The 16,107-nt window shown below is 42.3% G+C and overlaps 1 protein-coding gene across 1 annotated transcript in view; it reads left to right on the top strand.

The window, feature by feature from the left end:
* The window catches only part of pigg (phosphatidylinositol glycan anchor biosynthesis class G (EMM blood group)), a 108,949-nt gene extending 98,348 nt beyond the window's left edge, over positions 1-10,601 (top strand). Inside the window, exons 12-13 of the mRNA XM_078261151.1 lie at positions 1,747-1,910; positions 7,894-10,601. Coding sequence (XP_078117277.1) covers positions 1,747-1,910; positions 7,894-8,116 — 387 coding nt within the window. The 3' untranslated portion in view covers positions 8,117-10,601. The remainder of the gene's footprint in view (positions 1-1,746; positions 1,911-7,893) is intronic.
* The last annotated feature ends 5,506 nt before the right edge of the window (positions 10,602-16,107 follow it).

Consider the following 16,107-nt stretch of genomic DNA (forward strand, 5'->3'; position numbering starts at 1 on the left):
ATCCAGAAGTCAGATTGAGCACCTGAGCAGTGCAAATTTGAACATGGATTACCTTGCCTGTGAGTCCTTTATTGTAGGTTCGGCTCAAGATGATTGTCCAGGGAACAATTGTACTCGGGTTCAGTAACATGTTTCGATTCACTGGAGTTGAGCAGCCTTTCTAGTCAAAAAAGGTTTTTAACCTGCTTACGACTGAGTGTCCACATAAGGGCCTGTGTCCACGTAGTGTTTTCCCTGGCAGAAAAGCACTGGGGAGCACTTCCTCCCAGCATTTCGAAGCGGAAAAGACACTGGCGCTAAGAAGTAAACAGTATATGGACACAGGCCCTAACGTGTTTTTCTGAGCGCCTGTGTCTTTTTTTCAATTTTTTTCAATTTCAGTGGGCCGGACGCTCAATGTTGGCGGAGAGTGTTTTATCACAGTACGCGTTGCGAGCTTGTTGCTAGCTCCCCCCCCCGTTAACATAGCATTAACTTAGCTACCTACCTAATGTTAATGTTGTTGTCAAACGAGTCTATCTCGACGACGTTTCCTTTTTCGGGATTGTTCAGGTACTGCAGGACATTCCACCGGATGTCCGTTACCTTCCTCTTTCTTTGTGATTATTTGCCATAGACCAGGCCCTGAGGAAGACCGCCCTGGTTTGAAGCAAAATGAACATAGTGACCAACAGTGGAATTACAACTTCTGTGTCCGTCACGTGAAGACTTGTGGCACAAAAAGACTGTTTGCCATAGACCCGCATGGCGAAAGAGACGTCTGTAAATCAGTGGATACATTTTTTGAGCGTAACAAGCCCCACAAAATGACTTGTTTCACTATCAGAATTCGATCCATTCGTTCCGATAACATTTGGAAAGTCTAAATGAGCTGCACGATTAAGTCATTTTAAGCCCATTCAAGTTAGCGGAGCGCCAAATGGAAGTTTCTGGCTCGGCCAGCAGAGGTCTCTAGTAGTTATAGTCAGGTGCCTGCTCTATGGGCCACATTTAGCTGCGGGTTTGGCTCCATGATAGCTTTTTGCGCCACTGAGCAACTCTTATAGGAATGAGAGGGGCTCCGCCTTTTATGCTGTATTCACTTCTTATAATACATCCATGCCAAAGACAGACCTCTGTATATATTTTGATATTCTTTAATTTAAAAGAAGCTATGATTCTCTCAGGTGCTGGTTGAGCTTGTGATGAAACAAGCTCATAAAAAAGTCCTTCACATATATTTTAAGGCTATGAAACATTTTTTTTAACGACATTATTGCATTTAAACAAAGGCATATTTTTGCTTATGTGAATATACTCTACATTGACAGAACCAAATAGCCTTTAGCCTATATTGTGGCTATAAATCCTGATTGAATAACAGTGAGTACATCTTCTAAAGCTGGAGATGAAACTTCTGAACACGAAAAGAAAGTTAAATACACCAGAAATAAACAGTTGTTATGCTTGTGCTGGCACATACGCATGTACACACTTACACAGTAGCCTGAGTGGCTCTATCAAAAGTCCAGCAAACAGAAGGCTGTGTGTGCTGCTCTGGTCAGGGACTGGAAAACACAAACAACTGGGCCTCTGGGAAGTCGGCAGAAGCTCAGAGTAATGATGATAAAGCAAAGGGCCAGTTCTTAAGAGCTCTGTAATGCTAACAAAGCCTCACCCACAGATCGTTGTAAAAGGTTAGTTATTCCTGCACCCTTGGTGATGCTAAAGGTGATGCTAAAATAAGATTTCGTTGTGCTCCTGCAGGGCAATTCCAACAACATCGCCACCGTCGACATCTCAGTCGGCTTTGTTGGACTGGAAAGTTACGTGGAAGCCCCTGCCATCTTCTTAACGGCCCTCAGCACTTACGCAGGGCCCCTGCTCTGGGCGTGTCACCTCGTCTGCTTCCTCAGCTCACAAAGAGACAGGTAAGTGTCAGTTTTAAAGTCACTATATGGCTGATATCTTTCCAGGCACCCCAGGGCTGTTCATGCAGTTTCCAGGGGGTACGTGGAAAGCTCAACTCATTAACATTAACTCAACAAAAAAAAAAGAAAAGTTAAAAATAGAAATCATGATTTGAATAAACAAGACTAGGTTGAAACATAGTATAAGGCTGGATCGTGCATGGATAGTCAGCAGCGTCTATAATGCAAACTCCTGGATATTAAATGTTCCTTTGTAATTTTCGGTAGTGGTCCAAGTGATTATTCTTAAAGTGTACTGAAGCAACGTGAGAGATACGGACATACTGCTACCCGTTGCAGTATTCTCCGAAACGCCAGAGGCCGTACAAACAAAACATTATGTGAAGAATCAAGAAGAGTGTTACCGGAAGAATGCCATAGACCAAACATGGTTGCACGTTCTGCTATACAGCTCCTTAATGCCGAGAACTGTAATCAATTCTAAACTCATATCTATTCACGGACATTATACTTGTACTTTATACAGTATACAATCCCTGTATTTGAAACAACAAACGTATTCTAATTTAAAAAAAAAAAAAAGGTTAAAAGGTTGAATGTCTTGTGAATAGAGTTTAGATTCTCTGCCCGAGCCCGACCCGAGGCTGGGCCGTTATTTTCCGCCACTATCCTCGGGCAGTCATAACTTTATTAGCCTAATTGGGTGGGGAGAAAGCTATGCCACAATCAGAAATAGTATCTATATAGGCTATATGTAGGCCAAAGTGTCCAAAAAGTTACACAAGTTGGACTACAGTTACAAAATGCAACACGTGTCATGCGCGGAGTCTCCTCCTCTCGCACACATCACACCGGGCCTGCTGGGCTGTATGGTGGAACATCACACCGGGCCTGCTGTGTGCTGTATGGTGTAGCATCACACCGGGCCTGCTGGGCTGTATGGTGGAACATCACACCGGGCCTGCTGTGTGCTGTATGGTGGAGCATCACACCGGGCCTGCTGGGCTGTATGGTGGAGCATCACACCGGGCCTGCTGGGCTGTATGGTGTAGCATCACACTTGGCCTGCTGGGCTGTATGGTGTAGCTTAAGTGCAACATGGAGCTTGAGGATGTAAAGAAAAAAAGAAAAACAGAAGAATTACCTTTGAGCAAGTTTGGAGGAAAGTCGGAGGTATGGAACCATTTTAAACAAGTCGTGGGCAGTGACAACAGATGTGTCGGCTTTGTCAAGTGCATTAGGCTAAGGGCGGCACGCTGCTCGCCTATGACAGCAAATAAAACGGGGACTTGGATTATGAACAGACACATGAAGCAGGCTCGCCGTGGCAGAAAAGATGATAGTCAGCCTTCAACGTCCTCTTTTGTTACTTCTTCAAGCATGACGGCGAAGCAAGCCCTCACAGAGAAATGCGTTGAGTTCAAACACCTCTGAATTGTAGTTGAGAACGTCAGTTATAACGGCCCACGTATTAAAAAAATGTTGGGTTGAAATCGGGCTCGGGCTCATAATTCCAGTTAATGTGTCGGGCCGGGCCGGTCTCGGACACAACGTGCACGGGCTCGGGTTGGGTCGGGCTTGTTTATTTGGGCTAGATCTAAGCTCTACTTGTGAACAGAACAAAAGAAATTGTTTGTTTATTAAAACCCTTAGACATATTATTATAAAAAATGAATTAATTGTTTCACTTCCTAGTTTAAGTTATTTGCTTTATCAGTATCTTGTCATGTTCACAGTTATGAACTAATGTCATGTTCTACAGATGCCTGTTTGAACTTTCGCATTCAACTAAAAAAACCTTTGAACTTATCACTTGACACTTTTGGCGCACACTTTTTTGTGCAGGTAACTGTGATTGAAGACTGTACAACGGCCAATGGGGAAACTCCAACACTTGACCAACCAATGGTGTAACTTCATTACTCAGTCAGGGACAGACTATCACGTTTATAGGGATGGCCCTCTTTGCCGCGCTCCTGCCAGAAATATATCCACGTTTGTGTTAAGTAATAAGCCAAATAGGATTACCAATTGGTGTTATGCTGATCTTTACTACTATATTTGAAATAAATAGTGAGCTGCCCATCGCCCTTAGTCAGTTTTAAGGGTTAAGTGAGTGAGCGTGCGAGCAGAGAAGTTTAAATAGTTAGTTGTAAGTAATGGAAATGGTTAAAATGTCCAGCTTCTGTCCCTCCAAGTGGTAGTACTATACATTTCAACTTGATCAAGACAACCCACTGACAACCCCCCCCATCCCCAATCCCCGATCCCCAATCCATTGGACCACACAATTGAACTCAACTCAATTTTGATTTCCATTGTATCGGAGTACTGTCACTTGGTTGACTGTTCTGCCAGTTATCCCAGCCCTTGTCAAAAGACCAATTAATGTTTCTATGATGACTATCCAAAATCCCCCCCCCCCCTTTATTGCACGCCACTTAAAAGGTGATGTTTTTTTTATTAAAATGCCTTTTTGTTTAAATGTCAGTAACAGATCTGCATGGAAATATCCAAGGCTGCAGCCTTGTGATTAAAAAGTCACTTCTTTATGTAAAAAAAGGTTTTAATTTTGTTAGCACAAAAGTCCCATCAAGGGTGTGTATACCCATGCACGATATTTGATCCCACATTTGAAATGATGTGTTTAACATTTCAGTAGTTCAGCCAATCTGTGATTAAAAAGTTCTACTCCTCTCAAACGGTTTGTGCTGCTAGCGGCAGAGCCTAGAGATGGAAAAGATGATTTGGTTTTGATTTGTCCATCCAACACTTTGGACCAGAACAGCTCCTGGCTGGCCTGACACTAGATGTGGATATTAAAGTTCGACGACCTCTCAACCTTTCATTTAGCACTACAATGAGGTAAAAAATGTTCCGTGTCTAAGTTTGACTCTTGACAAGATTGTCAAAACCTCATCATTCATGCTTCCAAAGTGATTATAGCACCACAAGAGTAGAGAGGTTACAAATGAAAAGTCAACCCGAGCTGTGATTGAAGCTACTCCATGGCAAGCTCGGCAAAGCTGTGGCATTTATTTTCTAAGGAAATTCACTTTACAGTAACCAATAACAACATAACACCTGTGAATGTATGCAAGTTCAAATTCCAGCCTAAAATGTTACGTCTGAAAACGTAGCACATGAATTGATCCATTTCACTTGTGAACCAAAACTGCAACAACAATGCAAGCAGACAGTAAATCACATTTAGACTGACAGCACGACCGATCTGACCGACCAGAAAGTGGTGGTGGAGCCTGGCGGCCTCGCCACATTCACTGTGGTTTTACCCTCTGAATAGCCAAATCACCAGTATGTTGTTTAGTCTGCCCATCACTTCCATATTGTGTGCTGCAATCATAGACTGTATAAAAGAAGTGGACGTAGCCACCGTGACATCACCCATTGGTTTGTGGACTCCCTTTTTAAAGTGGCATATTGGCCGTTTTTTTGGATCCAAAAGGGACCATATTTGGACGCAAGGGTAGAGCTGGGGAGGAGCGCTACGCTACCAGCTAACGCTAGTGCTAGTTAGCAAGGTGCATCCGTAATTCACGTTAACATATTAATGAGAATGCTAATTTTGGCTAGTGGAAAACAGACTTAAAAAATAATGTACTTACTGGGAGAGAAAAAACACATCCGACTCCTTAAGCCCTGATCAGACAGAGCGAGTTTTAACAGCCAGGGGCGGATTTTTGTAATTTTTGCCCTGAACGTCTAGAGTTGAAAAAACTTAGCATAGCTGAGGATGGGTGATTCAAGCAAGACCGAACAAGACATTTTTAGGCAACTGAAATGTTACAGTTAACTTTCATGAACTGAAAACACACTGTGAAAGGGTCAAAGTTCGAAGAAGAAAACACGGCCAGTGAGAGGCCACTTCAGGGACTTGTTCTATGATGCCACTCAAGCTAACATCACATTGAATCCAGCTTGTTAACATTACATTACAACATGACATCACCATCTTTCTCTGTTGTTGTTGTTGTTATTCATAGAGTGGTGCTTTCTACTTAAGCCCTACCTGTAATATGCACTCAGACACTTAGAGACATTTTGACAAATGGAACTCTAAAATAGTCTCATATACAGTAGCTCATTAAGAATTCACTCTGCACCATCAGCAGCTCGACCACAAGGCAAGTACTGGAAATGGACTTTGATCGGTAGCTTTTCAACGGGTCTCTCTTGACACAGTCAAACTCTACTTAAGGCAAAGAGCATGTGTTCATTGTTTCAGTGCACATAGTCACTGTGAACCTTCAGAACTGGCCAATCAGGGGAGGCCCATCAACACCACTTGACTTAATTGCCATCATTAAAACCGTCTCTAAAGAGTTGGATAGTCTGACATAAATACGAACAGTAAAACACATATTCAGGCGATTCTATTTTCACTGTGTACTTGGTTTCCAAGAGGCTGCATTGGCTTATTGAAATGACCTGAGAGCTGTGAAAAAAGCAGTGGAGATGGTGACAGACAGGTAATCTTCTGTGCACATCATGTACTGAAGGACAGCGTAGCCTTCCATCAAACTCTTATTTCAGTGGTTTGGAGGAGGATTTCCAGCAGCGGGATCTTCCTCAGTCATTGCTTCATTTATCCTTCATTCTGCTCATATTACACTAGTGGTCGACCGATGTGGGTTTTTCAATGGCCAATGCCGATATATATAGAGCAAGGCAGCCAATGGACGATATCATGTATATTTATTTAACGCCGTTGTTGTCTGCATTGGCTCGGTTTAGTCTGTGTTTAGTTGTAGGCTATAAAATAAATAAAAGGCTTCACAGTTACACTTGCTTAGCATCCCACAACAATCCCAAATGACAAATCTGATAAATGTTGTACTCTTTGGGAGTAGGCGTGGGGGCTGGGGATGCCCATACAATAGTTTCTCAAGCCCTTTTGCTAGTTTAGCTGGTTGAAGGCTTGCAGCCATGACGCTGACGTCTGCCTATAGAATGGCGAAATTGACACAAGGGGGAGCGCTGACTTTGTTCCACAGCAGCCACTCTGACAAGGCTGCCTGCAGATGTTAATCGGCCTCGTGAGCGCAGGCATCGGCCCATGCCGATTATCTCAAAATGGCATTAATCGACCCGATTACTCAGCTTATAACTATTTTACGCTGGGTTCTTTTGCACATTTATAATGCACTGCATGTCCCTTTAAATCTGTCTGATGATCATCTGACCAATTGCATCGTTCAACCTAATGATGATGCCCCACATCTCCAGAATGTCATTGGCAGCTAAAATGTGATCACAACAAAAATATGATGTCCAACACTACAAAAACAAAACTGAGTTCATGAAGTGGTTCATAAAAGTTTCCTTTATGAGAGACTCTCAGCACACGGATGTAGTTTTGCACGTTAGTAATATAAATGTTGGCCCTTTGATTGAATTCCCAGCTCCACACTGGACCGCTTCCCACATCTCCTACTTCTCTTGTCTTGGGAAACAGCTTTAAAGTTCCTCCCCCTCAGCTGGGCTGTTTAAATGAACATGAACAGATCCCAGTGCTAAAGTCTCCATGTGTTTCAGTACGTCAGAGATGAAGTCTAGTTGTACACAATTCTTTGTGTATCCCTGTGTGTTTTTTTGTTTTTTTTACATCACCATCTCCTAATCTCCTCACTGCACCCCCTCCTCCTCCCATCATGCAGGTTTTAAAGTCATTAACTTCTTTATCAGAATTTGCCAGAAATCCGTATTATTGTGAGAAGATAATTGGATCAGACTCTTCTCTCGGGTACATGCGTTCGCTATAAAACATCAAACAATCTGCAGCTTTACTGATTTGACATCATCTTTTGGAAGAAAAAAAACATAAAGCAGCTTAGAGTGACCTTAGTTCACGTGTAAACTTTTCCGTGTTGCTCGCCAGGAAGTTATTGGCAGCACAGAGTCGCCTGCTTTGCTTTTTGCAGTGCCTCCCCTTCTCTCTGATCAATCCTTCTCCTCTCTGCAGGAGCCCGGTCGCACTCGGCCATGGCTGCTACTGTTTGGCCCTGCTGAGGTCTGTGCCAGCTGCAGCCTACATTGTGCTGGTGACTGCTCTGCGCTACCATCTCTTCATATGGAGCGTCTTTTCACCCAAATTACTGTACGAGTCCATGCACCTGCTGCTGACTGCAGGAGTCTGTCTCTTCTTCAACACCATGGAGCAAAGCCACAGTTCCAGTAAGTCTTAGGGGACCAAAGATCTTCCCTTAAGGGAAGTCAAAGGGTCAGGCACAGTCTCTTAATAGTCTGCGTAAGACTTTCAGACCTATACACTCTACAATATGCTTTCCCTGTACTGTAGTATACTGATCTGTTAACAATATGTGAACAGATGCTTCATAAAGGGTCCTTTTCTTCGTTGGGTTTGCAAAAAAAAGATTTGACAGTGCACTTACATTGTATTTTTGAGAGGTCTATTTGAATATTTAATTTCCAAGGAAAAAATGTTTGTGGAACTAATAAAATTGAAATGACATAAAGAAGCGTTTTGAAAGAGAAACTTTTTTACATATACATACAGTATGTGAGCTCAGGGACTGCTGTACAGTGAGCTGCAGAGCAGAGTTTGATAAGATAAGATAGACTTTATTAATTCCACACTGGGGAAATTCCTGTGCTACAGTAGCTCAAAAGAAAAACGTTAATGATGTTTTGCTACATGTGTAATTGAATGACTTTGGTGTTGCATGGGAGAGCATCATGTGTTTATGTTTAGCAGAGTGTAAACGTGATGTTTAGGTGCTCAGGGAGCTCAACTCTTTTGTCCCGCATCCGCACAGGTGTTTCAATTATTCTGGCCGATCAGAACAGAAGTTTAGGTTTGGCTGAGCAACGCTGCGAATTACACAAGGTCACCAAATTCAACTCGGGTCTCTTTCACGGAGGATATTTTGACTTGCCACAATAGGAAAAGCACAGGTGTTGACTAATAAAATGAATGATGGCAGCGTTCCATTTAGCTGCTTCACTCTCAGGGTCCTGGTATTGTGCATTCTGGCTCACTGTCACAATGAGTATATTTACATGCAAACTACTATTCCGAATTTGATCTGGGTCATATCAACAGCACATTCCGTTTGAATAAAGGGGGGTTGGAAGGGGACTGAGTACCCAGGGCCTTCATGTGAGGAGGGCCCAAAAAGATGCTAGAATGAATAGCTGTGGATGCGGGGAGGGGCCCAAAGAAAATGCCTTTCTACAGGGCCCAGAATTTCGTGCTACGCCCCTGGGAATATGCGTCTCATTTGAGGGTTTTAACGCAGTTTACGGCCTCTTGTCTGTTTTCGGCTTATGGTCAGCTCTGTGCGTTGCTGGCATGGATGTATTATAAGTTGTTATATGGTTGCTGGTTGTTGTACATAAAACCAACTAGCCAACCGTTTGTAATGCTGCGGTGCATGGCCAAAAGACAAGGAGAAACACACCTACTTTTAAATATTACGAAAGACTTGGATATCAACAGGTTTTTGGATATGCTCAAACATCTCAACGCTGACATTTTCAAGAAGCTGGTTGAAGGAATAAAAGAGGGAGGCTGTCATCAGTCCGCCACCGGTGGAAAAATCCTATTTTTCCCCCCGATGCGGACTTGTTCGAACACACCCTTCCTCTTTCATTCCTTCAACCACCTTCCTGAAAAAGGTCGGCGTTGCGATGTTTGCGCATATCCAAAAACCTGTTGATATCCAAGTCTTTCATAATGTTTAAAAGTAGCTGTGTTTCTCCTCTTTTTTCTTTTGGGCATGCATCACTATCGCAGCCTTGCAAACTGTTAGCCGGTTGGTTTCATGGATGTATTAAGTGGTTGGTTTGTTTACAGCAACAATAGCAACACACAGAGCTGACCATAAGGCGTAAACAGGCAAGAGGCCATAAACTGCAGTAAAAATCCTGATTGAGATGCATATTCCCAGTGTGCTGTATACATGTCCAAAGAATACATCTAAAACCTGAATAATACTGGAATATCCCACATGTATTAATCTGAAAATGCTAGATTCGGAAAAAGGCCTTATCCAAACGGAATATGGTGTTTACATGACGTATCAAATTCGGATAGAAATGTAGTTACTGTCATGGCTTGCTGGAACACTTGGGATACAACAGAGCCATCATTAATGTTATTAGTAACACTGGTGCTGTGACAAGTCAACATGTCTGCTGTGAAAAAGGCTTGTAAAGGGTTAAGTTGCCCAGGTACAACAAAGCTAACAGACGTTTGAGGGAGACCTCAATCAAGCAGAGTGTGTATGTGCCCACGGCTCCTGAGAGGAGGTCTAATCAGGCAGCAGAAGTGAAAACACATGGCTGTACCATGGAGGGGCAGGGGCTTCTAATGTGGACGTTTTCAAAGTGTTTGTTTCTCTTCAGAACATTTAAAATATGTAACATATTATGTAATCTTTTTTTTCTCCCTTTTGTGTTTCAATCTTAAAAGTATTTAACCCTCCATTTACTGATTTTCGAAATGGCTGATCCAAAGCTGCAATAGATATCTCACTGTGGGTGAACATACAGTCTGTTTCTACTGCTATTAAGGTGAGTGGGTTTATAGAGTCTGCGTCTTTAGGTACAAACTAAAGGCTTTTACATATATCCGATCAGATGAGCAGGTAGAACTATTCAAGGTGTCTGTTTAGATTCATGGCTGGATAATAAACTAAATGTATCAAATTGTGTGGCTTTTATTGCAATATATTAATTATTAATCACTTACTGACGACTATATTTAGTCATATAATAATTTCCAATAAATAAATGAGCTGATGATCCCATATAATTAAATTGAGAATGGCGTTGGGTTCACAATTCAGCCCAGACATCCAGAATCTGGTCGTACTGAAGTAAGCCGAGGAAAGAAAGGAAATAACATATTATATGTTATCATTTTCTCAGGATACCTTCTCCAGCTCTAACTGAGATTTTATCAATTCCATAGCAATTTCAGTGTCTTGGCAAGCATTTCTAATGCATGTAATGTCAGCGAGAGGTCTGCAGCACATCAAGAACACCAGACACACTGTTCTTTTTAACCTTCAACCTGTTTGTTTCAGTGTCTCTCACTAAAGACTTAGCTGGAGTTATGTAACGGCACAAAATCAGTGCAAGGCTGCCTGTAGGAAACACTTGTATGCCATCAAACTGGCCAGTGTCAAGTTATTGCACATTTAATGACATATTACATTTGCTACTTGACCTTACTGAGGCAGGATATGAAAGGCAGTCATTCATCTACACTCTACACTTCCCCATTGTTTTCTTTATTTCCCACATTGTTCAATAGGAGATATATACCCAGCAAAAAAAGAAACGTCCTGTCAACTGCTTTTATATTTTAAGCAAACTTAACATATGCAAATATTTGTATGAACATTAAAAGATTTGGAATATGGAATAATGTGTCCCTGAACAAAGGGGGGGGGGGTCAAAATCAAAAGTAGCCCTCAGTATCTGGTGTGGCCACCAGCTGCATTAAGTACTGCAGTACATCTCCTCCTCATGTTCTGCACCAGACTGGCCAGTTCTTGCGGTTGTTGTTGCCATCCTGTACCTGTCCCTCAGGTGTGATATTCAGATGTACCGATCCTATGCAGGTGATGTTACACGTGGTCTGCCACTGAGAGGACGATCAGCTGTGCTTCCTGTCTCCCTGTAGCGCTGTCTTAGGCGTCTCACAGTAGGGACATTGCGATGTATTGCCCTGGCCACATCTGCTGTCCTCATGCCTCCTTGCACCAAGCCTAAGGCACATTGACGCAGATTAGCAGGGACCCTGGACGCCTTTCTTTTGGTGTTTTTCAGAGTCAGTACAAAGGTCTCTTTACTTTTCTAATTTTCTTTTAACTGTGACCTTAATTGCCTCCCGCCCTTAAGCTCTTATTGTCTTTTTGACCATTCAACAGGTGCATGTTCATTAATTGTTTATGGTTCATTGAACAAGCATGGAAAACATTGTTTAAACGGTTTACAATGAAGATCTCTAAAGTTATTTAGATTTTTACAAAAGTATCTTTGAAATACAGTGTCCTGAAAAAGGGGCGTTTCTTTTTTTTGCTGAGTTTAGTTTATATAGTAGGACAAAAATACTAAAGTCATTTTAGTTTGATGATCTTAAAGTGCGGCTGCAGGAACATAATTCCCTTTTTTACTCGCTCTTATATCCAGCGGAGTCCTTCTGTATATGTACATTACAATTTGGATATACAGATCATATCATTTCCAGACTTCATTAACTTCTACTCAATCTGTTCCTTCAGTATCACTGAGAATACCACCAAAGTAAAGCTATCATCCAAACCACCAAGAGTTTGGAGCCAAATCAGCAGGCAGCGGTGTGTTGCCGTTCTAGTACTTATGGAGCACTCTGTATTGCTATAGTATATCACCGATTGCTTGGAAATAAGCAGCAGTTACAGACTACGTACATTACTACGGACTTTTATTGCAGCGGTGCATTACAAAATAAAAGCAAAGCCTCCAGCAGTTATTTTGCTGAGTTATGGGTGTCTGTGATGTCAATGACCAGCTGTGACTACTTCAAAGCTCTTTCCTGATTATAACCTGGCAGTACTAAAATCATTACCCTTTTGAGATTTGTCCAGAATAAAAAGCAAATTAGAAGATGTAGTGTTAAAGCCACAGTGTGCAACTTTTCACCCCGAGGCAGAAAAAGAGAATTGTAAGTTCCTGCCCCAACACTTGTCACTCATCTTGATGAGCTGTCTGCCTTGAACCAGCATCTTCCCCGAGGCTAGGATCACTGACAGCCCCCAAGGTGCCACGGGCGTCGGAGAAGCAGATGCCAAACCGAGTAAGGAAGAAAAAAAAAAAAAAAAGCTATGCTGATGTTCAGTGTGTTTCTGAATAGAGTTTGTCTGATGCAAGATGAGCTTCACACTTTTGTTTTGGTGCCGGCATGCTTGTTGCTGTGGCTCACCTTGACAGAGACTGACTATACCCACAGAGAACTGAATTTAAATGTCCTGAACATCATTGAAAAGTCAGACAAACGAGAATTTACATTTTGAAAACACAGGGTCACTGACAGACACACGCTGCATATGGATCACTGCAGGTTAGCTGGTTTGCATCAATAGCAAGACCCTGAGCAGAACTGAATTGACCCTCTACGGACGGAATAAGGAATCTTAACAAAGTCTGATGGAAATAGTTTATGAACCAGGTGATGACCTGTCAGTGTTCAGGATGCTTCACATCCCTTTGCTTGTCTAACGAGCATCGTTATGTCTTTGCAAACGGATATCTTTAAAGGTGCTGTAAGGGATGCTGCGATTTATCGATTTTCTAATATTGCACCTGTCAGTACAGAACGAAATAGTCTGTAGCCTATTTTGTCGTCAATACTGCCGACGTTGTCTTTGCAGTAATCATAATTATTTCATTGGATCAATGGGAAACATACACGTGTACAGACAAGGCTGGCAGCAGCAGCAGCGCCGCATGAGACACGTTTCTGGTGTGCAAAGACATGGAAAACACCACGCAGCCGCCATGCAACAGAAACGCCACGCAGCCAGTGTGCAGGAGGCCTTAGTGTCTCTGCTGACTAAAGGAAATATGGCAGAGTCAATATTAGCACACGTTAGGTTGTGGATTAGCAAACTGTCGCTACTGCTGTAAAGCCAGCCAGCTAGGAGCAGCCATCACAAACAATAGCAAACGGACGAGGTTACAGTAAACTGACAGCGAAGGCAACGTTGTTACTCACGTGTCCATAACGACGAGAGCCCTCATCAGTTTTCATTCCTTTGACATCACGGAGGTTTCTGCAGCGTTGAAACGCCTCACCGATGTCCCTCATATCCCGGTCATACAACTTCTTTTTTAACTCCTGGCCGGCCGATGCCTCCCCCCCATCCCCCTCACTTTTTTTATTATGTTTTTGGCATTTTAAGGCAACTTTTCCCGCTTCGGTCCCCCTACAGGATGGAAGCTGAATTGTCCATTACATTACATTGTCCAGTTCATTCAAACTACAGATCCGCTACCCGATCTGGCAAACTTGCATAATGTAATGTAATGGACAATTCCGCTTCCAACCTGTAGGGGGACCGAAGCGGGAAAAGTTGCCTTAAAATGCCAAAAACATAATTTGTTTTATAATAATTTGATAGGACAGCTTAGACATGATAGGGAAGAGAGAAGGGAAATGACATGCAGCCAGGGGCCGCAGGTTGGAATTGAACCTGCAGCAGCTGCAGCGAGGACTAAGCCCCTGTAGATGGAGCACACGCTCTACCAGGTGAGCTACCCAGGCGCACCCCCCTCCCCCACCCCATCACTTGCTTGCTCGCGCCACCTGTTGCTGATTGGCCGGAATAGTGGTGTTTGGCTCGTGCGCACCTTTGTTTGTATATATATTCTATATATTTGTATTCGTCAACGAACCTTTTTCACGGACAAAAACTAAATAAAACATAAATAAAAAGTCAGATATGATGACAAAGACTGTGACGAAATATTACAGATACTTTAGTCAACAAATAAAAATGAGACGAAAATGTTAGGGAGGGGCGAATGGAGAAGAGATCCAATCAGAACCACTCTTTTTTGTGGGACAAGTTGAGAAGAAATCCAATCAGAGCCAATCTTTGAGGGTAGGTTGATTTATGCGGAAGCAGCAGAGCCATTTTAAAAAGCCGCGGCACATGCAGGCGCAACAGCTAAACAAACGCAGCAGCAGGTACACAGGAGGACGAGTTTGCAGAACTTTACACGTTTCGAGGACATTTTCACAACAGTGAGGTTGTTTACATTATACTTAGTTGTGTTTAGTTGCACAGTCTTAGTTACACAGCTTTGGCTGATTTCAGTTGACTTCGCTCGTTAGCAACACGCCAACGTTTTGCAGTGCACCCGGTCCGAGGGCAATGACACGTCTCATGAACAACAGAAATGTCAGAGCTAGGTCTAGGACGACCCAATAAATCTGTATTGCATATTCAAACCTTTATACCATTCCATAACAGACTGATGGATACTTCCAATGACCAAAGATTCTGGAGAAACATTTAGTCAACTAAGTCCACTGTAGATTTAGTCGACTAAAATCTGCTAATATTTGGTCTACTAAAACTAGACTAAGACTAAAACTCTTATGATATTTAGTCGACTAAGACTAAAAGATTTCAGATGACTAAAATAAGACTAAAACTAAATGGTGTGTTATTCAAAAGACTAAGACTAAATCAGAATTTGCTGTCAAAATTAACGCTGCAATCACACAGCCACACAGTGTAGGAACACTGGATTCTTTTTTTTCAGCGCACACAGAAAATCGAGAGCTAGATGACTATGAGGAGATATTCGCTAAATATGACAAAAAGTGTATTGGATTGACATCGCTTACTATACACAAAATGGCGTCATGGTAGCCCCCTACGTGGCTATGATGACGTATAATACAAAACACGTTGTTAGGTATGTTGTAAGTCTTTTTGTGAATGTTATCCAAGTTTCTTGACATTCTTGACATTTAAAATGAACAGCGATACATATCTTCTCAGGTGAAGATTTGTGTTCTGAAGGTAAAAACGATGAATGTTGTTGGTGTTATGGAGTAGTCTGGGCTTTTACAGTGCTGAAGATGAATTATGTTTTGATAATGATCATCAGCTACGACTTTAGTTCCGTGGAGTTTGAGTCCCAGAGTACACTGAATCTAATAATATCATTACAGTGATCATTTTTCTCGGTGTTGCTGCAGATTTTCCGCCAGCCGCCAGAAATGTAATTTGTCATTCCTTGGCTTTTCTGCTGATGAAGTTTGAGTGTCTATAAAGAGCATTTGTCAGTTTGTTTCTTTCTTTGTCCATTCATAGTTTCTGTCATATTCATTCTAAACAAACCAGAAACTTATTGAAAGACCTCCCTAGACAACCTTTCACGCAACGGCTTTGAGTCACGGAATGTCACTTAAAAAAACCGTGAAATCCGAGGAACTAAACAGGGATCTTGGCCAAAGTCCGTGTGATGAACCTTCAACGGAAACGCTCAGCTCGCAGAGAAGAAAAATAAATCTCGATAATAACTAGAGTTCCATCAGGTTTTTAGATAGGTTTCTTTTTCCCTTCCTTATGGGTCTGTGTGTAAAACCTGACTGCACCAGTGCAGGAAGAAGCCTCACAGCGGCTTCTCACAAATCTGATGGGACGACACT

Source organism: Sander vitreus, chromosome 10, assembly GCF_031162955.1.
Source record: "Sander vitreus isolate 19-12246 chromosome 10, sanVit1, whole genome shotgun sequence".
Taxonomy (NCBI): Eukaryota; Metazoa; Chordata; class Actinopteri; order Perciformes; family Percidae; genus Sander; species Sander vitreus.